General features: G+C 43.0%; 1 protein-coding gene across 5 annotated transcripts in view; it reads left to right on the forward strand.

The window, feature by feature from the left end:
* Window positions 1–27023, forward strand: part of AKAP13 (A-kinase anchoring protein 13) — a 192575-nt gene that overhangs the window by 43019 nt on the left and 122533 nt on the right. For all 5 annotated transcript variants that reach the window (XM_042824004.1, XM_042824005.1, XM_042824007.1 and 2 more), the window contains exons 3-4: window positions 6773–6817; window positions 23013–23160. In XM_042824004.1, coding sequence (XP_042679938.1) covers window positions 6785–6817; window positions 23013–23160 — 181 coding nt within the window. In that variant the 5' untranslated portion in view covers window positions 6773–6784. The remainder of the gene's footprint in view (window positions 1–6772; window positions 6818–23012; window positions 23161–27023) is intronic.

A 27023-nucleotide genomic window follows, 5' to 3' on the forward strand; every position in this document is an offset into this window, starting at 1 on the left:
TGTTGAGATGAAGATGGGATTCAGCAGAGCTTAAACTTGAGGAATATCTAAAATGAAAGCTTACAAAAAAAAAAAAAAAGCTTAGCATGAAGCGTGAAAAGCTTGAGAACCTCAAAGACTTAAGATTGAAGTGTAAATTATCACATGGTGTGTAAGGGAGAGGAGATGGAAAAGGTGGGCTTGCATGGAGATACCAAATGGCTTCAGTGCCTCTCCTTCTTGTTCCTGCCCATCCTATTGCTTTCCTTTCTGATTGGGGGGGAAGAAAAAAGAACAAGTGTGAATGAGACACGATGGGAAAATCTCAAGGCCGTTTTGGTAGCTCTGAGCTGTGCTGTGTGCACAGGCTTGCAGTGTTATCTGTGCAGGGCCGTAGGCACGGCTTTCAGGTTTGTCCTTAAGATACACTTTGTGATACCTGTAAGAAATAAGCCAACTAATTAAGATGAAATTAAATAGCAGCTGGGAAAAGTGGATGGAGAGGATTTATTATTTAGGTATGTGGTGTTCATATCCCTTCCTGCTCCTTCTGCTTGTTTGTAACCTCTTCAGGGCAGAAACTTTGTTTGCATTGACATTTTCTACAGCGTGCGAGCTGATGGGGGCCCTGATCCTGGCTAAGGTTTCGGGAACCACAATAAAGCAAATAAATGCTCTTCTTTTCACCTCTTGTCAGATAATACAGTATCCAAAGAATTTGAATTTGTTCTCTTCCATGGCATATGTGGAATAACACAGAATTTCTCCACAAGAGGCTGTAATAACACTAACTGTATTTGTTCTTCAGCGCTTAGTGGAGCGGAAAGGTATCCTCCCCATTCTGGGAAGGCTTCAGTAGTTTTCAATTTTCCTGACTAATGCAGTTCTTTATAATGCCTGAAACCACTGTTGCTTTTAAGAGCTGGAACCTGGACTTTTATTTCACGTCCTACTTTAAAACTTGCAAACACGAGGGGATTTCACTGTGGTATCCTAAGGGGAAAAACCTAGTAGAATTCCGGAAGCATTGCAAGATGGATGTCTGGATGGCCTTAAAGCATGGCATTAAAAAAAATCTGGAAGATGCAGGCATTTCCAAGAAGGAATATGAATGTTTTCAGTACAGGCAACCACTAATGGAAGAAAAGAACTGTACATCTGGGGACATCTGAGTGTGCCCATAGGTAATTAACTGTACATGCAGGAAGACAGTATGAATTTGTGTCAGACTAATTTGTTTTGTTCACTTTCTGTAAATGCTTTGGTAAATGGGTTTGGAGGGGAGACTGTCCTTCCTTCTGTTAATAACAGGGATCTTTACTGAGTCCTACAGATAATACAGCAAACCTGTGTGATAGGCAGTTGTGGGGCTGCAAGATCCCTCAGTGGCTGTGTAGTAAGTAGTGAGGACCATCTTCTGTGTGACTGAGACATGGTAGAAATACTTCCCACCAGTTGCATTTTCGTAAGGCAATTATATGATACTTAGTTGGGCAGATGTCGATGTATGTGGAATGGTGCTGATGAAATGCTCTGATTGAGCAGTCTGAGAGGGAAATGAAGGTTTCTGCTGAAAAAGGCATTTGCAGTGGCTGCTGGATCTTGTGAAAGCGGTGCGCTCGCAGTGTATGTAGAATGAATTTGCGTTGTTTTAGCCCTGGTGAAAGCACACTTCTTGAGGAATGCAGCTGATGCTGCAATCTTTATCAGCACGTTTGCCCTCGTGGGGCCGAGCATGTTTGAGAAGTCCTGTGGTAAGCCAGTCTGTTTTGTGTGTCTTTCAGGATTTTCCTTTAATAAAAGCTCTGTTGCAGGGTGATGAGGAAACAAGTGCCAGGCTCTTGGCCAATATTTTGATTTAGAAAAGGAGAAGATAAGGTAAATATGCTGCTCTTTGAGGGATGGAGATGCTCTCGCCACTCCTGGTGCCGTGAGATGCATTTTAGTGGGTGCAGACTGCATTTTGGGTGCTGTGACCACCTGGTCTGTTGCAGACTTAACAGAACCAGCCAGGTCCTCACACTCCTATTTCCACCCATGGTGACTGCTTGCTCATAAAGCAGTGTTGCTGGCTGCCATGACAGTACCCAAAGCACAGCCTCGGTCTGTGCAAAGGTTGCAGGGCTGCTTCCCCCAGCATCGGGGAGCGTGGTGCTGAAATTCCTTTTGCTCACTTGGAAAAGTTTGGCTCTGTGCATCGCAGCTTGGGAAGCTGCCTCGAGTCAGCGTTCAGAGCAGTCGCACTGCCTGCTCCAGCACTGTGACAAGTAGCATCTGGGGACAGAGCTGAGCCCTTCCAGTTGGCAGTAACTGGCACGGTCATTTTCTTTTTGATTCTGTAGGCAGATCCTAGGTTGAGCGCGTGCAACAATTGTTTCTGATAGAATACATCAGCATGTTTCAGTGCAGGCTGCGTGTGCCCTGCCTGCAGAAAGCGAGCTGCTCTTCCTGTGAGGTTTTCTCTTGAATTTATGTCTGGGTCTCCTAAGTATACTCTTCATTTTTTCTGGCTTGACTTGATGATGGAGAAGGTGCAGTGGATGTGATTTTTCTTTCTTAGCAACACGAACTTGTAGCAGGTTGAAGGCCTTAAAGCAAGGATGGAGGTGGGGTTGTTATTTGCCCTTTCTTGTTGGCTTGGCTCTCAAAGCAGTTCATTTACTGCTGCAGACCAACTCCGTATCTCACAACAGGGCCAGGCTTTCTCTCTGTGCTTTGCTTTGTCTGATAGGGGAGGTGTGGTGCTACCTGTCCAAAAAATAGGAACTGCTTTCTGGGGAGCAGAGCAGGCATCAACTCAAAAGATGAGTTCCTCTAATCTAAGCAGTCCTCCTCTATCCTGTGAGTCCTCCTCTAATCAATACAGAAGAAAATGTTTTATAGCTTTCTATTTCTCAACACCAAATAGCCTTGCTTCCTCCCCCCCTTTTTTTTTTAATTTTACATTTAAAGCAGTCCAAATTAAATCAGGATCCTTGTGAATCTTGCTCTAATAATTACCATCACAGTCTTTTGTTTTCATTTTCTTTTCATTTTCCTAAGTTGTTTTTTTCGGAGGCTGCCTGCCTACCCACTGGCTGGAGAAGTTAACATCCAGAAACTGACTTTTAGTCCTCTGCTGATGCGAAACAGTCGTTCATACTTATCTGTCACTCTGGTTTCTTCATATGTGTTTGCCAGAGCACTTCCTAACAAGATAAAATATCTTCAGAACTTGCTTGTCTCCTTGCAAATGAAGTTTGTTTACTTTGAAAAATTGGACTGACATATATATTATGAAATATTAAATTGTTTCATTTAAGCCATTGATGTGAAGACTTCTAGGAAGATAAAAGGGGGAAAATCTTCCTGCAGGAAGTATTTCCAGATATTTTTCTTGTTTGTCAAGATCAAGCATCAAGACAGTCACACTGTCACCTTACCTCACTGCTGCTGCAATGAACTTCTCTCGCAAACAAACAAAAATCCCACACCAGCCCAGCCATGTGTTTGAACTCCTGGGCATCCCCTTTTCTTTCATGAGCAGTGTCAGTATTTTCACTTCCTTAGGTATGAAGCCTTCTTTTGGCCCCTGCAACTTGTGACCACAGTCTTTTCAACGATGCTCAACTCTCCCACAGCATAACCTCATCTTGTGGGAGTTTGGAACCAGCCCATCCTTCCTTTCCTGACCTGCATGTGTTCTTTTCTATTTCTCTCTGCTCAGCTGCTGCCAGGCATCTGCCAGGAAGGGGATGAAGCAATGCAATATGCATTTCTGTAGGGTGGCAGAGGTCAGAGTACGCAAGGCCACATGATTACTTGAATAGCAAAAATCCGAATGCTCTGTTGATAGGATGCCCTTCTACTGTTGCTGTTTTGTACACGTCTTTGACACCATCAGTGCAGTCAGACTTCTTATACTAGTTTCTACCAAAGATCTTGAAAGGAGAGTTCATAATATTGCTTGTTTTGTCTGCTTTGTTAAAGTGATCTGATTTAAAAACAAACAACAAAAAAATGTAATGGAGCCTGAGTGCAGGGTTTGCACAATGGAACCTACAGGAAAAATGGTTTGATGGTATTGGGCATGATGTACAGTGTAACACCTTCTTAATTTGGTTAAATCTGACAGTAAGCATTGTGATGGAGTGCAGGAGCTGCAATTTTTGCTGCATATGAAGGTGTGAGGAGCATTAGCAGTAGGTGTCAGGATGGCACCTTGCACAAAACTTATGAAAGCAGGGGAGGGGGCTCATAGTGGCTCAGCGCTATGGCATGGCAGCCCAAACACCAAGCATGGTGACAAGGCCCCTCCATGGCTTAGCTGGAAGGGGGTAGGCTGAAGCTGTCAGTAAAAAAGGAGACTAAAGGTCTGGCTTCGTACCCGATCCCTTCTGTCGGCAGCTCTCCTGCTTCTCAAACCTGCACCAGGAGTGGGACAATAAATCAGAATGAATCCTGCTGCTGTTTTAGCAGCACTCTGGGGTCAGGCGGATGCTTCCTGCCTGGTTGGTGAGGCTTTGGGTTGGGCTTTTTAGAAAGTGTTGACTTGATGGCTGGGTGTAGCCAACAGGAGCAGGATGGGGAGGTAGCAATGGCAGTCCTGTATCTGTAGGGCACGTTGGCCCCTGCCCCATAGCTTTGTCCCAGCAAAGCAAACGGCTGTGGTGAAGATGAGGTGCAAGCTTCCTGAGAGTATGTTTGCTTTTTTGGCATCGTGGGTAACTGCAGATGTAACTTGATTGCAAATCACAGAAGTTATTTTGTGTGGTGACAGCGGTGACAATAACATACCTGTGAACCTTGATGTGGAAGAGGTAAAGCTGTTATTTAATGACGGGGAAAGGATGACTTCAAGTGTGTTAGAATGACTTCCTTTCGTCGGAGCTGACTGCTGAGAAGCTAAAATAACTGATGAGAGTTTAGTAAAACTAATTATTTGGGAATGGGGAGGAACTCGAGGAGTAGAATTTTGTATCTTGGGGAGATACAGACCTGTCATGTTCTGTTCTCCTGAATGTTTCATATGACATTCTCTAACTTGTATCTTAGGCCAGTTGTAATGTAGCCAGTGTGGAGGTATGGCTGAATTTCAGGGATAAAGAGTAATCCTGAAAGTTTTTATAAATGCAAAAATGTAGGCACGTTGACTTTGAAGGTATATCACACAGCATCTTTTATGAGCAAAAAGAGAAGTAGTTCATATACTTGTCATGACTTGAAAAGAAATGGTGAGAAAGCGGTGCTTTGTCTTAACTCTCTTTAAACATTCTCATCTGAGACACAACTGTTTTGCTTCTCTGCAGCAATATATTTTTTTAAGTCATATCCAAGTGCTACCAGATTGCTGAGCCAGACTGCGGGACTTAATTTTGCTTCGGGAGGGAATTGCTCTGTTGCAGTGAGACTTTGTGAAAATTCAAATGCGGGATGGGCTTAAAGGGAGTTTGTCCAACTCTGGTTTAATCTCTGTAAGGTACAATAACAGCTCTCAGCTGGGTTTTGCTTCGGTTCCCCTGTTCAAGGTATGTTCAGAATACCAGAGACGTTCAGGTAGGTCGTGGGGCAGATTGGTTTTTTTTTTTTGGTTTGCACTTCTGTTGGTTTTTTTTTTTTTTAATTATCTTTTATTCTTTTTTCCTTTTCTTCCCCCCCCCCCCCCGTTTTCTGCTTTTCGTTGTGAGAGCTCAGTAGGATTGGCGTGGCAGGAGCATATCTTATGGAGGATTGCTTGCAGAGCTGCTCTTGGAGCTTACCAGCCCAAACGACAGCTTGTGTTCCTTGTCCCTTGTTTTCACCAGCAAGTAATTCTTTGTAAATCCAAAGAGGTAGGGAAAACTATCAAGTGTAACCATTTTGAGACATCCTTGCTGTTGGAGGGAACTCTTGAGGCTGAAAATAACTATGAATTGAATAAATCTAGAAGTGTTTTGGGGCGTTCATCTGTCTGTGGTGTGGGACCTTCTGCAGCAGGATGGTGTTGGGCTGGGCAGCTCAGCAGGTAGCTCAGCCACTGAGAATAACCAGTGCAAAAGCACTTTGCAGTATGAGGAGAGTGTGTGAGGGAGCACTAAAACCTGGAATCAGCTATGAGAACGTCAACTGTTTTTGGATTTCTGTCTCACTAAAGGCAAGCTGGAGGTTTTGGAAGGGAACAAAGAATGAAGAAGATCCTGTGTAGGTTGTTTCTTTGTAGAAAAGCAGAGTGATGCTTCATCTCCTTCTGAAATGGGGTTAAAGTACTTGCTGTGCAGACTGCAGTATTGCAGACATGAGCAATGACAGAGATTGAGTTTTTAATTATTTTCTCAGGAGCTTGGATTGCTTTATACATGCATTAAACAGAATCTTACAGCTTTTGCTTGTGCTGTTTGCTGCTGCAGTGGAGAAATGGGAAAGCTTATGGAAGTGAGGGAAATATATGGACAGATGTGTAATGAAGGACTGATCGTTGTCATAAGAAGCAAAGGTTGCTAGGAGGAGGGGTGGGTTTAGGGGTGTATGAATGGGAAGCCAGTTTCACTTTGGAATATCACAAGAGCCAACAGATGGGAGGCAAACATTGATTTGCTCAGTAAATTGTTTTAGAATTGCCTTTGCTTAATAACTGCATAAATGAAAAAATAGCAGATCCTTGTTGACGTGAAAGAGGGAAAATACAGAAAATAGTTTTTTACATAACTTTCTATTAGAAGCAGTAATGTAAGAATGCTAGTACCACATTGGAAATGTAACATCATGCAGCTTATGGAGAAGTACTTAACATTTTATGGAAAACAATCCTAAATTTGTCTTTTCTTTTTTGTTTCAGTGTTCTGAGGTCATGAAACTTAATCCACAGCAAGCTCCATTATATGTGAGTAAAAAGTTTCAGCAGCTCTTTCCTTTCCTCCTATTCCTGTAAAATGCTTCTCACCACCAGTGATGGAGATTCTGCTCATTTCCTCCCTGCTCCCTAAAGACATTGCTTGTATTCACTCAGTTGTACTGCCAATACACAGTGATAACCCTCAGGTGAGTTTACTGAGTCCTTCTGACTTGCAAGGACTCGGTTTGAAGGAGGTTCTGTGGCACGTGGTAATGCTGGTGTCACATAGCCACGCAGTGCAGGAGCCTCCTGCTTTTTGGTTCCTCGCTTGGTGTGTCGAGAGGCTGTAAGAAAGAATTACTGGAGTGGAGAATGGAGCATCCAATGCACAGCTCACTCTGATGATGTTTTTCTGCTCAGGGTTTTAAATGTGGCAGGGAGCGTCTGGAAGCAGTTGGGGCTGGGCTGACAGGCTCCTGCAGCAGGGCATGGACTGTGGCACCTCCTGCAAGCTCATAGCCTCCCTGGCTGCGTTAATAGGGAACAAGCTTCCTTTTGCTCTTGAATAGCAGCTTTGTTGCAGAATACGGGGACTGTCAAATTAGACCCAAATTTGTGGGCGTGGATGCATGTGTGACACTTGTGCCAAAGCTGCCAGCCAAGGCTGTAACCATTTACTTTCTACATTGCTGTGCACACAGCAGGATGGGCTGCTAAGCTGTCCTGGGTTTGTGTGCTGCAAGAGTGGAAAGCTGGGAGGAAAAATTGCTTACTAATGTAGTTCTTTGCGGGAGGAATAGGAAACTCTCACATCAGGTAAATGAGCTGTAGCTTGGAAAGCATTGTTTGTGGTAAATAGTGAACTTACTGACCTTTTAATTTCGTGGAATTTTTCAAGTTTTGTGTATGCTTCATTACCACCTGGAAGCTGTGTGCATTAGAATTCATTCTGTACTTACTGTGCTAAGTGTGGTGCTGGGAGGAAGATGAACACCATGTAGGATGATTTGACTTGAGCAAAACAGCCTTCCTGCAGTAGAATGCCATGTTGTGTTTTATTATGGAGCTCAGTTCAGACTGAAGTCTGTTAAAACACAAGCGTGCTGAACAGAGTGACTTTGAATAAACTTTTATTTAAACTTTAGGTTTGTTTAAAAAAAAACAAAAAACAAAACAGACTTATGTATAAACATGTTCTGCAGATACTACAGTAAAAATGTATGAATGGTAGAAAGCAGGATAAAATTATTCTTATGTCTGTTGGGCAGGGTATGCCTTAACAAATCAGGAGGCTTTGTTTTCCCAGTCTTATCTTCTGACTCAGTTTACTTTCCCACCATTTTGTGTAGCTTTGCATTCAATACGTATTTCAGTGGCTGATTTAGAAGTCCTCTTCCCCACGTGACTGTGAGGAGGACTTGGCTGAGGTCAAACTTTGCCCAGTGGGAAACAATGATTGTACAGCACTCAGTATTGTTTTTTTTTCTTTCAGATGGGAATAAGTTCATGGCAACATTATTTCTGCATCAGGGACTCCTTTTTCTCTCCCCTTGATGATCCCATGACCAGGTGTCTATGCAGATCAGATCCCTCTCAAAACAAACGAATCTTGGTGGCTTAAGGAAGAGGGGAAAACAAAAAGAAACTCATCAACCTTAAAAACTAGATATTTCATCTTCCTATTTCCTTTGAGTGTTGATGTTATGCAAATTTTAAAATTAGTTGCTGTGTTCCTGGAGGTGTGAATTGGTTCAGCTCATCTGAGAACTGTGTGAGGTGAGCAGAGCATAAAGGAAAATACATTTTCCTGGTATTTTTCTTTTTTCAAGGGCTGGCCTGTTAGCGGGTGAATACCAAACCTTGTTCAGAGCAGTGATAACTCTGCTTTCCTTGCATGGATTCCTCCTCCAGCTTGTTTTCAGGAAGCTGAGAGCGGTGTCCAATGAATTTCTCCATAATTACTTACAGCTCTGTGAAATAGATGACTGGAAATGGCAGGCAATACAAACACATCAGGGAATCTCTCTTCATTTGCCTACTTTCAGGAATGTTGCTTCCCCTAGGTTTTACCCTTTTATGCTTGGGGCCTTTGCAGTGCATCCTTCATACATTTTCTCTTTTAAATCAATAGGTTAGATTCAAGATTATTTATTTAATTTGAATCTTTCATGAGTTTCATCCTGAAAGCTCCATGTAAAGTGCAGACTTGGGCTAATGCACAGAAATGATGCTAAAATGCCTTAGAAAAATCTGACTGCAGCCACTTTACTGATCTACTTTTGAATGGAGAAGCTAAAAAAAAAGATGATGTCTCCAGATCTATTCCTGGAAGTCTATCAGCTTGTAGCACGTTACTCCTTATCTGATGATCAACAGATTGCCTGGACTTGTAACTTGATAATTACGAAAGACAAACTGGGAACCTGAGGTGCTGAATCTACTGGAGACCAAAATTTTGCAGGTGATAGAAAACGCAGAACTTCCACATATGCTCTAATATAGGGATGAGCTCGGTGCTGCTCCTGGTTTGTCAGCAGCATGGTCACAAGGCAGAGGAGCTGGTGCCAGGAGAGATAGGACAGCTATGCATTCCTTGATATAGCGCAGTGCAAGTTCGGCGCAGCGCGAGACACTTAACGCCAGGCCAGCAGCTACCCGAGCTGCATGGCTGTCAGCACTCAGTTGTGTTTAAATACGGTGGCTCCTTTGGCTCAGGGTTGGGTGAATTGGAAAGAAAGATATGCAAACCTTACCTCCTTTCTAAAGCTGCTTACTGGGGGACAAACCTTAGCTCTGCCTTGCTGCCAGCAGCTGGGTTCTGAAGAGCCAGGGCAGCAGAGCTGGGAAGTCCTTAATAAGGTCTGCTGTGTTCGTGCAGCTATGATGAAGGATTCACGTCTCTTTGTAAAGCAGTGGTCCTACACCTTGTCGTACAAACTTGGCTTCAATGCAGCGATAGTTTCTAGAGCTGTAATCTGCATCGCATGCAGGGCTGTAGCAAGGACCAGGATTTATTCATCTCCTGGCTTTTTCACTGGCATTGCTCGAGGTTATGAAAAGGAGCTGCTGCTTGGCTGGGATCTCTGTTTTTTGTTGCTGGTGTTCTTCTGTTGTTGTTGTTTTTTTGGGGGGTGTTTTTTTCCCTAATATGTTATTTGTATTGGTCAGACTTTATATGGAGGCTTTGGTGTGCCTGTGGATATTCTGTGGAAGAGTTGCTCTATGAACATTTTTAACATACGTGGGTTTCTTCAACTGTACTTTACTACAGGATTTGCTAATAAGTCCATGTGGCTGAGAAGTCCTGGGACAGTATTGGGGAACATCTCTATTGGTGCTCAGGTATCATGTTAAATCTGAAAGTGGCCTCACCTGTATCCCTCTTGTACTTCAGAGCTGTCCCACTGGTATAGGAGCTCTATCAAGCATGAGGGAGTGGATGTAGGACAATGTTTCAAATCTTGCTCCTGCTCTTTCTGGGCCTTTGTGCATCCAAAAACCCAAATGAAAGACTGAGATGCTCCATGTGCTGCCAGGGCTCAGGGTGGAGTGGGGAAGTTGCAGAACTCTGGCATTCATGGGATGCAGGAAGTCAGGTTTTGTTTGCTTTCAGTGGATACTTGACATGACCTCTTTCATCTTCACCCTTTTGAATAAGCTGAATATCTCCAGTAACATAAGTCAGAATTTCAACTTGAGCATTGTAGGGTACTGCCTAGCTCTTGCTGGGGTATTATTGGAATATTTAATTCATCAAGAGTATGTGGATAGGAAAAAAAGGATCAGCATTGCTCTAAGTAACAGAGGCTTACTTTTAAGTGTTTTTATTTTATTGCAATAAATTAGTGAAGTTCTCTGTTTATAAATTAAGTAGCTGAGATCAATCACTTCACTTAAATGTGACTGAGGCTAAAATCGTAGTGAGAGAAAGGAAATAGGAAAGAGCTTGGTGGAAGCAAAGTGGTGATCTTTGTATAAATGCTGTCATTAATTGGGAGTCCAGTGGGGTATCCAGCAGGAGATTTAAGTACAAATGCATCAAGGATCACAAGCCATGTCTCGCTTTCTAACCAAACTGGTAAATACAGAGTGCACACAAGTAAATGACTGCGATCAAATCAGTTGCATAATGTCCCAGTAATCTTAATTCAGAAGAGCCTTCGTGGCTTCTGATCTCAGCCTTGCTGGCTGCTAGCTCTAGGGTTATTGTAATGTTATTGACTTCTTCTTTTAAACCCATTCACATTTTCTGCCACTCTGAAGTCCATGTTGTTTTCTAGAAGTAAAACCTGAGAGTGGTAGCAGGTATAAAAATGTCAGACCAGACTGAGGTGATGTGTGGGGATGAGGTGTGAAGCAGTGTCATCTTCTGCCATCTTCTCTCTGTTACTACCAAGACTTTTACTACCAAGACTACAACTTTAGATCCACCTTTAAGACGGGTGTGTGGTTTTTTTTGCAATGATAATGATCAGTGGGTGTGAAATGGAAAAGATTAGCAGCTGGGGAAGGATGATGCATCACTGCCTTTTTTTTTTTCCTTTTTGATTAAAAGGAATGAACTTGTTCTAAATCACAGCGCTCCTTCTATGCACAGTTTGTCTAAGGTGTGCCTACGTTATTTGGGATGACAAAGCTAAATGTGTCATACCTAGTGAATGTATGGGAGGGCAAGCACTTAATTGATAAAGGCGCTCCCGTTGACTTTGGTCTTTAATCAGTCTGTGGACTGAGTCTCTTCTGTAAATTGCCACTTAGGAGCTGTGTAACCCTCAGAATTTCTTTGAGAGTTTTGATAGAGACGAGAGCTCTCAATTCCATGCCAAAATGCCGTGCAACTTAATGAAGTATGAACTTCAAAAGCTTCAGCAAGAATGCACTGACCCTCTCTTAATATAACCTGAGCTTTGGGTACAGTAGATCTCTTGTGTTAATGAATGAACTACTGTAAGTCTTCCAGTGTGTTTTGTTTTAATGTAGGTGGGAAGAAAAAGATGGTATTAATAATAGGAATATGGTTCTTTCACTTGCATATCTCACACAGATTGAGACAATTGGAGTGCACCTCGTACGCATATTCCTGAGGAAAAACAAGTGTGGTAACCTCTGATGTTTGTGTTTTAAGAGGAACCCTCTTTGGAGTAAATAATAAGGGATTACATGAGAAAAGAAGCACAACACAGAGAGCTTGAGGCTTTAGCAGCAGCGTCTGTTGAGTTGTGATTATGTCTGAGACGGTCCCAAGTACGGCTTGTGCAGTATTATCTGCTGAGTAATCAGTGGTCTTTGGATATCTCTACCAAAGACACAAAGGAAGGAATGAAATACTTTCATAGTCCTAACGCAGTAAACTGTTGCCATGAGATCACCAGCTGTGGTCTACTTTTCTACTAAAGCTGAATTTGCTTACTTAGTGTCCATCAACAGTGACAAAAGCCTCTGGGATATTAACATCTGAAATCAGTCCAGCAGAAAAAGTGGAATATGCCTTGCTTGTTTTTGATGTGGGAATTTCTCATGAAAATTACTAAGCAGAGTCTTGTCTTACTTTCTCCTGAGGTCCTTAGGCAAGAAGAGAATCGGCCTTGATGTTCAGCTCAGTTCTGCAGTGAGAGGATCTGATAAGCCTCTTGTCTTTTATTTGTTGAGTGCTTGATTTCTTCTTAATGACAAAGTAGTTTTCTGCCTCACCTTCAAAGTGTCTTTGATTTATGAATGGAAGGCCTCTGAGCGCCCTTTACAAATAAAGTATTTGCTTGTGTTCCTTGTGGAAGAACCTGCTTCTTGTTTGGTTTTAAGAACTTTAGCTGGGGCGCCAGATCAAACTTTGTTTTGAGAGTAGTACTTTGTGACTTTCCTGGTTCTTTTTCATTTTGCAGACTAAATGATATCCTTCCCAGTCTGTGCTTATCCTCATGTTTTGTTTGTTTTTGAGTTTTTGTTATATAGGTCCTTGATTTGAATTCTTTTCAAATTCTGGTGTATGTCATGAAACAAACGTCACCTCTTCTGCTGAAATGGGCACCCAGCAGTGCTTGGGGCACCTGAGTGCTGGTGGTTTGGCTCGGGTGGATTATCACAATATAATGTGATAATATCAGACAGCCTGAATCTGGGGACTTGCTCCTCTTAGATGAAGCATTCTCTGGCTTATGGGATCTACTCAGTGTAGGATTTCTTGTAAAGCGTTCATCTTATGCATGTACTTGGGAAAGCTTTGGCTGGATGAGCCAGAAGGGCCATCAGCACTGCCTTCCTTTCTTCCAGGTGCACCGTGGATTAATTTGCAGCTCAGAGGTCTCTTCTCAGCACTTCATTCCTATTAGTCAAACTAAAAATGATGGTGATTTGGGTTCCGAGTCCTCCTGCTGTAATTCTCTATTTGATCTTTGCTTCTGTGATCTTTTTTAGTGTGTATGAATGTGCTGGCGAATAACAAGTGGACCAACTTAACATCTGGAGCATTTGCTGTCTGAAGTTCTGCCCTTAAGTCAGTGTTACTTTGCACCATTACATGCAATCTTCAAATAATAAGATTTCCAGAAGAAAGATGCCAGGCCTGGCACAGGGCAAGGATGGGAAAGCAGATGAGATGATGATCACCACTCTGGCAGAGTTATCAGATTGGTTCAACCTGTTCCCAAAAACTGAGCCCCACTGCAAAAAGGCAGAAGCAGTCCTCATACTGTCACACTGAGTTTGAATTAGCAAACAAAACAAAAACCCTGGGTGAATTTATACCTCTGAGGGTCTAAATTTAGGTTTTTTTGGGTCTTGCACTAGCTGATGAGCTGGTTGGTATCTGGAATGAAGTCGAGATTGCGTTCCAACCCCTGTGGTGCTTCCTGTCCTGATAGATGGAGTGCAGGACTTGGTGTTTAAGAGGATGAAAATGCTCTTCCTCTGTGGATTGTACTTATATAGAGAATTTATGAATTTACATTACCTTTAGGACAACCAAACAAATATCCCAGCATCAAAATCCTGACACTTGTTTTGAGAACTGTTAGGCTGAAACCAGTTCTGACAGCGCAGCTATTGTCAGGGTGACTTTAAGGCCTTGAATTGACAAAGGCATGATGGGCATGATGCTTTCAAACAAGCTCTCAAATCTGCAAAAAGCCTGTTGGCTCCTGTCCTTCAGAAGGCTGTGCTGCATGCAGTGTGCTTGCAAACACTCATCCCCTGCAATCCCACATTGTTCCTAAGTGGAAAATAAACTGAACTGTGATTAATGGCTGTGTGCTGAGATCAATGCAGTGTACTGCCATCAAGTGGCAGCTCTGTTGCGGCACGTTTGCAGAACAGCTGCCTGTAGAGCTTGCCTGCGTTTGCATCTTTGTTTCAAAGGGGTTCTTTTCAGTGTTGTGAAAGTGTCATCTGCACATTGGTTGTGGATAGTGGCTGTAACTGGTTTTATTCCCCCCCCAAAGGGATGCTACTTTAAAAAGTGCCTCTATCACCACAGCGTAGCTCCAAGAGCTGCCTGCAAAATGTTTACGGAGTGAAGCAGATGCTTTGCACCTAGCAGGAAAATCAGCAGTCTGGTGTGCTCTGTGGGCTGTCTCTCTTCGAGGTGCTTGCAGCACTGTAGAGGATGCTGAAGTATAAGGAAAATGCTGTCCTCGTGCCTTTGAATGTTTGTGTTCAAATTGGATTATTAATACTTTTTTCCTATGAGACACATCAAGACTATTTGTGAAAATACTGCGGTGACAGGAGATTGTTTCAAATGATGTGTCATCACATGTGCTTTATCTCCCAGGATCACACGTACTTTATCTTCCAGGAATTGTGACTCTGTTCAGCTCTTTGATGCCAGGAGAATCGCTGGATTTCTTTCTTAGTCACCAAGCACACTCAGGCTGTCTGCTATTTCTTCCAGACTCTGTGATTTTTTGTTGTTATTGCTATGTGAGTAGTTAGCAGGGAGCACTATCAGCCCAAGCAGCTGGTAATAAATTGTGTGCTTTGTTTTGCAGTGTAGTAAGGAATAGAATAGAATAGACTTCAGAAAGAGGACAGAACAAGACATTCCTATCAATTTGGATGTGTTTTTATAGGAAATGGGTGCAGTAGTTTCCAGAGGTTGGTTCTGAGAAAAGCTCTTAATAGTAAGATCAGCCCTTGGTGGGGAATATCAGTGATACCAGAGTGGACATCTTGCTCTGCAGAAGAGCAAGTTTTTTTGTCTTGTCTTCATGTGATGGCGTTATGTGGAGACTTGCTTACAGGAGAGGTCAGTCCCCCAGTGTTAGTGCATGTGCTCCTCTATGCACGCCTCTTCCCAACACCAGAGCTGTCTGGGGCTTGCTGCAGGCAGGCTGCTCACACAGATGGTGCAGGCCACAGCAACAAGCACACAGTGTTTGAAATGAATGACCTGGCCAATGCTAACGCACTCAAATAAATGAAAATAAATCGATGTTTTCTCTACTACACTGCCAATTTCAACCACACAATATAATTATGTTCCCAGCTACGCTACTCTTCCCAGTACAGATCTCCCTGAGATTTTATTCTCTAGCATTTCAGTGATGCTTTTCTTATCCTTCCTGTATTTCTACTTAACCTTTTTCTTCTCTTTTTTGTTAATTTTGTAATTTCAGAAATGCTTATGGCTGTTTAGTTGTCTGCGCAGCACAGCTTCCTGCAGCTGCTGAACAAGAGCTGGGAATGGAAGTGCTCCAGAGCTTGTGGAGCTCTATGCTGAAGCAGTAATGCACCCAGACTGACTATTAACAGCCAGTTCTAGTAACTTCCCTGGCTCTGTGCACCTAAATAACGTGTCATAAAGATGCACCCATGAAGATAAATTATGTTGCCTTCAGCACTAACGAGATCCTCTTACTTTGATGGATTTTCTGTTGGCAGTCTGTAGAGATCTCCTTCAAGCTGCCTGTATTAATGTGTGTGTAATACCTATAATCATCTCTTGACACTCAATAAAGATTCATCACAGAGCTGATTGATTTAGAGATGCAGACATGCTCTGTCAAAGGACGTGGGTTGCTAATAATGGGCTTCTTTATGTGTGTCCAATTCTGTTGGCGTTTGTGTTGCTCGCACTGGCTCAGAGTAGGAAACCCTCTCCTTGCTGTCCCTGAGCCATTTATCTCTTTGCAGACAAACCCTGCTGCAGGATTAGGTACCTGAACTGGTGTGGGATGTTGTGTGGCTGTGAGGCTGCCTTAATAAATCAGTGCTAATGGTGCTGGCTCTGCAGACAGTCAAGGTTTGTGCTGTGTTTTCAGCACAGGTTGCACTCAGGATAGATCTGCATGAGCCAGCTTGCACCTGGAAGCAGCAATTCCAATAACATCTGTATTTACTGGTAGTTCTCAGCTCCCTCTATCCACTTAGCACTGCATAGCAGACTATTTCTTGGAGCTGTATTTATCACAGGTGTCCCTGTTTTCCTACTTATTCCTTTTACCCAAGGAGTCTTAATTAAATGGCCTTTTGACTCCGTATCCATTCTTTGTCCTGCATCAATCCATTAGCATGTTAATCTGAACTTATTTTGGGGCAAAATATTGTATAACAAAGTATTCTTCAAAGTATTGGTCTTCTTTCTCACCTTTGTGAGGAGAAAGTGCTGGGGAGAAGGAAGTTATTTTGCATATGCATGTCAGTGCTTCGGTCATGACTTTGTGGCTAATGCTGAAAGAGGAGCTGGGCTGGTTCTGTGTGGTGTTAATGAAATGTGGGAAGTGTCACCTGGAGTTCCTGTGTGGGCTGGCAGAAAAACCTGTACCATCATTGTGCTCTTTTGGTGGCCTGTGGGCAAGAAGTTGTGGGCTACCATTGTATTTTCCTAAGCGCAAGAGACCGCATGGCAAAATCTGTCTTTCCCATCAAAGAGGGGCTCAGCCTCCACCGTAGTAACCTGAAACTTTTATCTGGCAAGCCAAATAGTGCTGCTGTTAATTCAAGAGCAAAGTAAAGTTAGGTAGGTTTGCAGGTTATGATTTCTTAATTTTTAGTTTTAAACCACTGGAGTTATTCTTTGTGTCTTCCTTTGTGATCTGTTTCCTTGAAAAATAATAATGAAATCTGTCTCGTGTGCTTTTAAGATCAAGGAGTTGTAGTTGTTCACTATGAAAAAGGACCCAACCCTCCCCTAAGCTTGGCTGTTTGCCATTCTGTTTATTTCTGAAGTCTTTCCCTGGAGGTCTTATCTGCAGGAGGTTGCAACACCCCGGCAGAACGACATCCATCTTCCCTTGCACTGCTGACCCAGGTCGCTGCTGTTATCGAGGGGGATATCTCCATGTGAGGAGGGCTTGCTGGAGCTGCTCATGTTGGGGCAGTCTGCACAGCACTACCTTTGTTTCTGAAGGCTGGAGCTCTGCAGAATGGTCTGTGCTGGACACGGATTTTCTCTCGAGTGCTCTCCTGACTTGGTGAGGATTGCTAAAATTGAGAGTGTCTGTAAGGACTGCTGTTATCTCATTGTAGCACACCTCTGACCTCTTCCATTCCTTTCTATATACAAGGAAATGTATATATTTCTCAGTATATACATTGAGGAGTGTATAGAGCTCAGAGGTTGTGGGATAAATGGCCCCATCTGCAGAAGGGCTTGGGTGCATCAGGAACTGAAGTATCAGCCCTAGTCGTGTTCCCAAGAGGGAAGATGCCCTCAGAACAAAGCAAGATGCACTCATCACCACACAAAGATGATGCAGCGGGATGTTTCAAAGGTAGAATTTACCCCAGATTCCACTTATCTGCAATGAGGTGGGGGAGTTCAGCATGTGTTTGCACCAAGCCAAGGCAGCTCAGCTAAGAGGGATGCTCAAAGTCACGCAGCCGATATGGGGCACTTTGGGGTTGAAGTTTGACAGGAGCAGAAGTTTGTTGTGACTTAGTTTACTGGCAGAGGTAAGTGGTAATGGATTATAGAGCATCCATATAGTTGTGTTTTGTTGTTCTTTTTTTCTTGTGAGATGATTTCTCCTGTGTTTTTGAAAGTTATTGTGACGTTGCCTTTTCTGTCCTCCAGCTGATTTCAGAGCATTCTACAATTTCAGCTGAGGTGGAAGCATCTCACCTTTCCTTTCGACTTTGTCAGACTTATTTGTTCTCAGTCCTGAACAGTTTCCAAAGAATACATGATGTAATTGAAAAGTCAGCATTTCTTGTAAGAGCTGTTTGAATGAAGAGCACTTGGTGAGTTTGAGCCATTATTCCCATTTCGTTGATAGGAAACTCGGAGCTCAGGGATGTGAAGGGACTTGTCCCCTACAATTACAGCCTGATTCTGTGTGTTGTGTTGAGCTGCAACTGGGATAAAAGTGAGTTCATCTCCACCTGTGAATGAAAAGATAGAAGTACCAGTGAGTCTAAATTCCTTGGAGCAGAGGAAGAATCCATAGCTGTGGTTTTGCATCTGTCAACTGAGCAGCTCAGCTAGGAGCTGTTTGGAGCTTTCCAAAGGGGAAGGAAAAAAGTTCTGTTTCAAAAGCATGTTTCTCCATTTTTTTTCTTGTCATAACATAATGCAATAAGCAATGACCCAACAAAAACCTGACTCATGTTATGAACAGTGGAAACAAAACAAAACTTGCTGCATTGGCAGGTTACGCTTATTCATCTAATCCAGAACCTAATCCAGCCTCTAGAATGAAGCATCACCTTGCTGACTTCTACAACAGCTCTGGAGAAGGGAATGTATTGGAGGGAGGTTTCTTTCCTCGCATATGAATCTCTCAACTTTCTGTTCCATACAACTGCATGGGTTTTACCTGCAGGAGTAAAAAGCAGCCCGAGATGGCAGTGGTCATCAGCTGTAATTTGGTTTTTCTGTGTGGAACAAAAGTAGCTTTACTCGTCGGCAGTGTTTTCTCACTGAACGCTAAATTAAAGCTGGAGTGCTTCAGCTTTGCTATCTAACACATGCTTTGCTTCCATAAGTATTTTTAGAATTTGTGTGGGGGAAGGTCAGAGTGGGTGGTTAATGGGTTAGATAATGTACTTCAAATTCCCAGTGTGATCCAGGAGGAAAAAAAGCTATTTAGAAATCACTTGTTTCACATGCAAAAGTAGACTGTGCTGGTTTTTTTGGTAGAAACTTTAAAATCTGTTAACCCAACACAGAGATAGACTGCAAAGGGGAAATAGGGAAACGTGCCTGGAGAGTGGGTGTCCCATGGCAGAACCTCTTCTTTGTCCGGCTGAGGGCTGTGTGCATGGGCTCACAAGGGCTGTCCCTCGTGGTGCTGCTGTTCAGGGCCCTCTGTGCCAGGTTCCCTCAAAACAGACGGATTTCTAGAGACTGAAGTGGGGAAGAAAAAAAAGAAAAAAAAAAAAAAAAGATTTTAAAAGGTGCTTGTTACAAGGTAGATATTACCGCCTACCTAATAGCACAGGTGATCTTGATTCTTCTCAGTTATGGATTATCTGCTGTGCCATCGCTTGCAAGTATTGCTGTATAGCCTCCTTTGAAGGGAAATCATCCACTTATATAGATGTGGAACCCAGGTGGTGTCAGAAGAAATGATTACTCAGAGTTGCTCATACTCTGTGCACACAACCCATACGCCTTTATGGCTGTGGACTTGAAAAACAAATGCCTGGCATGGTGTGGCTGTCCCAGTGCCGCAAACAGGTGCCTTGCTGCATTCTGGTTTTGCTTCTAGGAGGTTCCACTTGTGCTGGGGCCTTTTTAGAGACAATTGCATTTCTACTGCCTTAAGGAAGCTGGCTGTTCAGAGACAAGCTGCACCAGCATCACTTTGGGCTGGGTTGTGGTGGATCGAAGCCCAGGGCCAAGTCTGGTTTTCCCAATGCGTGCATCCCCTGAGGAGGCAGCTCGTGCTCCTCCTCCCTTCCGCTTGAGAAAGGGAGTGTATTTTGAGTGCAGAGCAGCATTCATGCTCTTTGCATCATGTTACAGCTATCCAAAAAGCTTTTTCAGAGACTTTCAGATCAAAATGAAGGCGAGGGTGACCTCTTTCATGAATGGACGAAAATGGAATGTTTTCATTTCCAATAGGCTTTAAGCCAAGTAAATATTAGTCAATCCAAACTAGTTTTGAAATTAAATTATTCTTATTTGTTGGAGCATTCCAGGGAATGGCTTTGATCTGTCTGTACTTTCACCAAAGGGATATTGGCAGACTGGCCATCCAGTTCTAGCCATTGAGGATGAAAGAAGGGTTATAATAACCACCTTGTGCGGCAGTGATACTGAACAGATGACTTTTTTGGATAATATTAAATGAATAAAGGTAAACACACTTCAATTAAAATGTTTTTGGAGGCTGAATGCAATAGAGCTGTTGGAAACTCTTCTGTGAGGATCGAAGGAATTTTGGCTGCGTTTGTAACTGAGTTTCTTTAGCTCCACAAGTGTTTGAAAGAGGGAGGATTGTTCTGTGCACTGTTTCCTCTTCAAATAAATACGTTGTTTCAAAATGGCATTTGAAGATTAAATAAAAATTGGCAGCGGGTAGCGAAGTTGTTAATAACCGAGGAGAGAGATGTGTGTTGAAGGATGGCCTGCACTTTGTGTTTTGTTCCCGCTGGGATCTCTGGTCACGTACAGCAAGTTGTCCCGTGCATAGCACAGCCAAGAGCTCGTTCAGGAGACAGCTGAGAGTAAACTGAAGCACGCAGCGTTTAGGTGGCACCTTATCCATCTTGCTGCAGACGTTTGGAGACAATGTACGATTTCAGTTTAGAAAAATTAGAATATTTAGCTGACATAATTAGGATATTGGGCTTCTCTAATCAGGCTTGGACCAGGTCCTCCAGAAAGACCGGGAGAAGGGTGATGGAGAGTGTTCCTCCGTGAAGCACGGTGTAGGCACAGCTGAAAAGCTGACCGATATCAGCTGAGGAGAATTTGTTTCCCCTAGGCTTAAATGTGCACTAAGGTAAACAGAGCTAAAATAAAACATACAAACTGCGGAATAACTGTGACTAGAAGGGATTGCTGGAGGTCACCAGGTCTATCCCTCCTGCCCCAAAGCAGGGCCACCCTTAAAACTGGGCCTGACTGCTTGGCAACTTCAGACTTCTATATGAATAGTTCACACATCTTGTTAAACCTCAGCTTGGGCAGATTTCAGGTTTCTTACCTGTGTTTACACAATCAGTTGTAGTCACCATTTTATTTTGCTTCTTTTTGTCTATTTTTTTTTTTTTTTTAGATCAAGTGTTGTGCTGGCAAGTGCCTTGTTCACATGTATAGCCAGGTGTCTTCTCACGTGCACTCTCTGCAGATTTGCTTTTCCTTTATGAGAGTTGGACTGGCTGTACTTGAATTGTGAGTTAAAGAAAAGAACAATTCCCCTCAAGAGCTATGGCTTAAACAATTGGCCCCATTGATGAGTATCCTTAAACATCACCTCATTTTTAAGTCTTAAGTACCTTTTGTGTTCATGCCTTAAGGGGGGAACAGTTTGAACAAAGATGGATAGATAAAAAAAGTCCGAGCACAAAGGATTTGCAGGCTGAAACTTTAGTGTTTTTTTTTTTTTTTTAAATTGAGCATTCACTCAAAACTGGATCCATTTGCTTGCAATGGGTTATTTTGCTTTCAGCTCAGCATGTGAACTTGTCATGCTTGAGTTTAATTTCTTTCTTTTTGCACCTGTTTTTGTTTTGACACTGAACATACAGAATCTATACTTTTGCTCCGTGCTTCCTTTATCCCCAGCTGGAAGCCTGGTGTGATGTTATCATGCAATACTTTCCTGAAATGTCCATTTGGAACTCTGCAGCCTGTGGAAATGCAATCTCCTTGCTGCTTCATTTATCTTTGCGAGTTCATGATTTTGTGCATTAAAAGACTGACCCATATCTTTTAAGGCTGAAGGCTGCACTGTGCTGAAAAACCTTGTTTGTGTCCAAAGCAGTCCATGCGGTCTGACCATGGCGAGAGCTACCAGCCAGGGCAGGGGAGAGAAGAATTTAAAGTTCACTGGATGTGGAGGAAGCTCTGCTGGGGCATGAAAAGAGTTGAAGTGATGATGAAAGATGGGGGAGACTGGAAGTGGAGTGTGGGAAGCGACACTAACATGGTATGGGTGCTCGTGAAGACTTGGAAGTCTTGGATTTTTCTTCAAGGATTGTATTTGACAAAGAAGAGATTAACTGAATGATTTTAAGGAGAAGGTTTGAAGTGAATGACATGTGTCTTCCATTGGCTATGCAAATCAGAATTACATAATCGGCACAAATAATAATAAAAACAATCTTTTCCAGATTTGCAGCCTTAAGCATATGCTCAGTGTTGTGGCAGAGGGCTGGCTAATGCAGCTGCTGTGTAAAACTGGGACAACCAACTGGTTTTGATCTTAGAGGGAACTGGGGCAGAAGGTCACTTCAGCCCGTCCTTGGTGTCTCAATGCTTTGTGTATTTCAGGCAGGTAAATGGTGGGCAGTCAGATCAAGTGAACGTGCTTCACTTATTGGTATGGTGACTGCAAGTCATCCCCCTTCCCCGCTTCCCCTTTTCCATGGAAAACTGAATTTGTTGGATATGTGGTCTGTACAGACCCTGTGGTCTGTAGGGGTGCATGAACTGCAGGTGTATTTACTGTATCCTGTACCAGTTTAGCAGTGATGATGATATATGCCCTCCATCTACAAGGGTTTTGCTCTCAGGTGCTAAAATAAAGTCTCTGTGAAGTTGAGCAGGAATCAGCTATTTGTCTCATAAACCTCAGTGGCTGTGAAGCATTTGTGTCTATTGAGGGAAGAATGTATTCAATGATGGGGTTGGTCACGCTGGAACTATCATCAGCACAGTGGCTAGGGTGGCAGGGGAAAAGAATGAGGGAATTTAAACTAGTGAACACAGGTCATATTAGTTGCAACCCTGTTTTGTTGTCTTAGCTAAGTATATGTGATATGTATGTGTGTGGAGTTATCTGTATGTGTGTGCATGCCCATAAAAGACCCTGTGTGGGGTATGTGTTTATCAGACTTCAGTAAATGGCAAGATTTCCCCATGTTAAGTTGCTATTCTGAATATACTCTGGGGGTTTCTATGTGTTTCTTCCCAGAGCTGAGCTCAACTTATTTTCTAGCTGGTTGGCTGGCTATAATGCTTGATAGTCTGGCTAAGAGGCATGCTAAGGATGACTTGCATATCTGAAAATCAGGATGGGCCCCAAGTCATTTGAAAGGAGTGCATGAACAGAAAGCAGCAGCCTGAGAGTGCAGTTTTATTTAATGCAGTTCTTGGATATGTAAACTTAATGACTTTTTTTTTTGTTCTTCTTTCCAGGGCGACTCTGTTATTACAGTGCAGCTGACTGAGGAAGATAAGGTTGAAGATGATGTAGTTTTCTACTTGATCTTCACTGGGTCAACTGTCCAGCACTGCACGAGCACTAGGAAGATTAATCCTGGGAGTCTGGAGACAATTTCTCCTGGTAAATAGTTGCTCTTCTTTGCATACCACTGTATCAGCCTATGAAATCTGCTTCTTTCAAGTGGATTTAAATGTAATTCTGTTTTGGTCAACTTTTTTCTCATTTGCACATTCACTGAGTATAGAATGTATGGTTTGGATGACCACTTCAGCAGTTTAAAAATCTCTTGCTTGACTTTGCTAGAATGGTATGATTTTCAGTTTGTAGATATTAATGTTTGATGAAGTTCTGTTGTGGAAAACATGAAGTTATATTAATACATAGTAAAAAGCTTTCAAATGTTGAGCAGGATACTGGAGGATACATTTGCAATGTTAAAGATGCTAGTGTCCAAATGGTGTATGGCCTGGTAAGTTCCAGTTCCTCTTAGGATCTGCTTAATTAGTGTGATGAGGTCCGTTGCTGTAGTCCTTGTGAAACACAGCCCTTCTCTCTGAAGTCTTGTTGTGCAGTTCAGAACAAACACAGCGTTCTCTGAAACCCTTGCAGAAGGGAGGAAACGCGGTGCTCAGTGCCATCCCTCCAGCAGAGCTCAGACAGAGTGGCTTTTCACATTTAAAGCACGCCACTCTCGTTTAGCCTTTGTGCAATTAAAACAAATCGGCACGGAGTTTTCTTTGGTGACTTCAGGCCCGTGGGAATGAGCACATTCTAGGCTGTGGTCCCTACAATTAACCTTCCCTTCTGACTTCTTGCTGTGCAACACATTGGTACTAGTGTGAGAAAAACGTCTGACGTTTCCTCTATATACAGTACAGCTTATGGAACTGAGTGTATTGTTTTATTATTGTTATTTGTCTGTCTAGTGATTTGTTGTAAGAGATGTGCATGAAGTACGATTAGGACTAAGGACTTAGCTAATGAAATACACCATTCCCTCCTGGTGATTAGTGGCTGAGAGTTGGCCACCTCATTTGCTCATTTCCGCTCCTTTCTGTGCTGTTGGAGCTGTTTTCTACTCGGGATGAGAAGCCTTTTTACAGTGGCTGATTCCTGTGCAATCAATTAGCTCAGCGTCTGTTTTCTCACAGAAGGGGAGAGGCGGTGACTCGCAGCCCGCGTGTGCATGGGGCGCGCAGGGGCTGTGACAGCGTGGTGTGACCTCATCTCCCTCCTGGGACCCAGCGGCCAAATTGCCAAGAAAGGATCTGAAAGGATGCTGTGTTTGCCTTCAGGAACCGGAATACTTGATGGGATTTCCGGGCAGCAGTAATGCTTTCCTACAGCATTTGCCTGAGCATCCTCAGTGCCATGGCTTGGCTGGTGGCCATGGCTTGTCCCCAGCTCCATGGCTCTGCTTCCCCTGTCCTGCTGGCCCCAAGATTCACTGAGTCACTGGGGAGGGCTCCCTGGGTTGCTCTTGCTGCCATTAGTTGTAACAAGTGGGAAATCTGACTCTGCTTCTGATTCAGAGGGAAAGGAGGTAATTGCTTTCGATTGTTCCTTTATTTATAATGGGAATTTATATTTTTTGGTTTAGTTGCGTGATGATTTTGTTTCTTGGTTATTCCATAAGGATGATTGTTATCCCGTGATGCAGCTTAGATCAGACCAACATTGAAAAGGGGCTTCAGGAAGAGGGAGGCCCACGTGTACTAGAAGAATGGCTGAGAGTGAGGGTGACTTCTTAAATGCAGCCATTTGTGTAACAGCCCCTCCTGTGTTTGTACCTCATTTTGGAGAAATTATCTGCAGGGGAAAAAAAGACTTCAGTGAAGAAGATGCTGGGGAGAAGCAAAGTGAGAGGAGGAAATCATGCTATCCTGCTGACACAGACGGGCTTGTCCAGTGTTACTGCAGCACTGAGTTTAATACAAGCATGACTTATTTCAGCCCAGCTCTTCCTCCTCCTCCTTCTCCTTCCTGATCCCTGCAGTCAATCTGTAATCGTGTGTTTACATCGTATATTCGGCCAGTTGCCTGGGAGATGCTGTGGTGACTCACGGCTGGCGTTATTTGACCTCTGAGCAGGATTAGCCATGAACAGGAGGCGGTGTGTGGGAGACCAGCCCTGTTTAAACACCCCAGCCCAGGCAGGCAGCGAGTGCTGTGCCAGCAAGTTCTGCAGACAGCTTGCAGCCAGAACCTTGACCTTCTTTCGTCTGGGAGCATCTTTCCTTTACCTTGGCACTCTGTTGCACATCCCTGGGAGCACAGCAGCTGCTGGAGGCTCTGGTGGATGCAGGGAGGGCTGATTTGTTATAAATACTCCAAGCCCTCCACCAGACTTGCCCTCCACCTCCTCTGCTTCCCTTCGTAGCCCATGGCTCTTTCTTCATCCTCTTCTTGTGTCCTCATGGCTTCATGCAGTTCAAAGTCTTCATCTGTGGTTGCAGGGGGAGCTGTAATTCTGTTAGAGCTAATTTTAAAACAAAAGGCTGATGTTTTTTTTTTTTTTTTCTTTGTTAGTTGTTTTGGTGATGTGTAGGGGTGTAAGAAACAGAAAGGGAAATAATTTAATTACATTTGCTGCCAAAATTGAGTGTTTTTAGCAAAACTTTCAAATGAAATCACATTAAAAAAAAAAAAGAAAGTAAGGTCATTTCAGATGAGAAATTACAGAAAATGGAATGGAGATGTAAACTGTTTGGAATACCTTCTGGATTCCCATGTGTGAAAATTCTGCGTATCCTGAAACACTTTATCTAATTAAGCATACAACTGCAGTTGAATGACTGCTGTATTTTATATAGTTACCAGAACAGTCTGCCTCTTCCTTATCTCATCTTTATCATTAGCTTTGAACGGCACTGTTAGCTATATCTCTTCAGTGTTGAAGTGGAAGCTTTTTATTTCATAATAAAAGAAGGGGTAAAGGGGTATCTGACTGTAAATTTGTGGGAGCAGCTTTTTGTTAGAAAAGATTTTCAACTGCAACATTAGATTTTGCATTCTGTTTTGTCGTGTACTCTCTATCAGTTGTAACTCCGCAGCTGCTGGTGTGTCCCTGGCACTGATGCTCACAGGATGGTGCTGTGCAACTTCGCACACTCAGTGTCTTGATAATTAATAAATTATACAAATTCCTTATACATTATACATTCCTTATAAAGGAAGGAGAATGGGCTTTCAGGTTCCCATGGCTTATGTCATGAATCTATGTAGTGGCTATGCCTTCTCTATACAGCATTCGTTAGAGCATAATAAAATGTTGGCATGTTGCATGCAGATTTGGTTGCCTTTAGGCAATTTTAACTTAAGTGTAAAGCTGTTTTTTTTTTTCCTCCATGGTGGTGTAAAATACATTAGTTCCCTCTACAGATTCATCTCCCTAACATTTTAGATTAGAAACTTCTCTTCTGTGAGGAGCAGACATTTGAAGCTGTAAGCATATTTGATTTAAAGATGCAAGAGGATATGAATGAGAGGAAAAGAAAACAACAGCCAGTGTTGAAGCACTGCCACTTTGTCCACCATGCCAAACAGCATCTGGCTGCCAGTCCTGCTGTACCTTCTTTTATGCAACTTGGCTAGCCAGAAACTTCTCTTGCTGGAATCACAGCCTGGTGCCCCATGCCTACGCAGAGAATAGGGCTTACAGCCTGATCTGAATGTCAGCCAGTGTCTTGAACCTTGTCTGTGTAGATTTCAAGTGAAATGAGGAGGCCCTGGGGGGGAAAATACTGATGTCCATTATATTTTTAATGTAGAGAAAGATTCACAGCGGAGAATCTGTTGTTCCTGAATGAAATAAGAGTAACCACTCTGTTGTCAGTGCAAATGATGGGTCCTGGATGACCTGTAGGGAAGGATCTGTTATTTTACAGGAGGTTAAGCTTGCTTGCAGACTGACAGCTGCGTGTACTATAGAGCTTGAAGTGAAAGCATCTTGAATTCTGGTAGCCAGGTGCATATGTACCAGG

This window comes from Centrocercus urophasianus, unplaced genomic scaffold (genome assembly GCF_019232065.1).
Source record: "Centrocercus urophasianus isolate 14NV4802_14NV808 unplaced genomic scaffold, USGS_Curo_1.0 seq_23, whole genome shotgun sequence".
Lineage (NCBI taxonomy): Eukaryota > Metazoa > Chordata > Aves > Galliformes > Phasianidae > Centrocercus > Centrocercus urophasianus.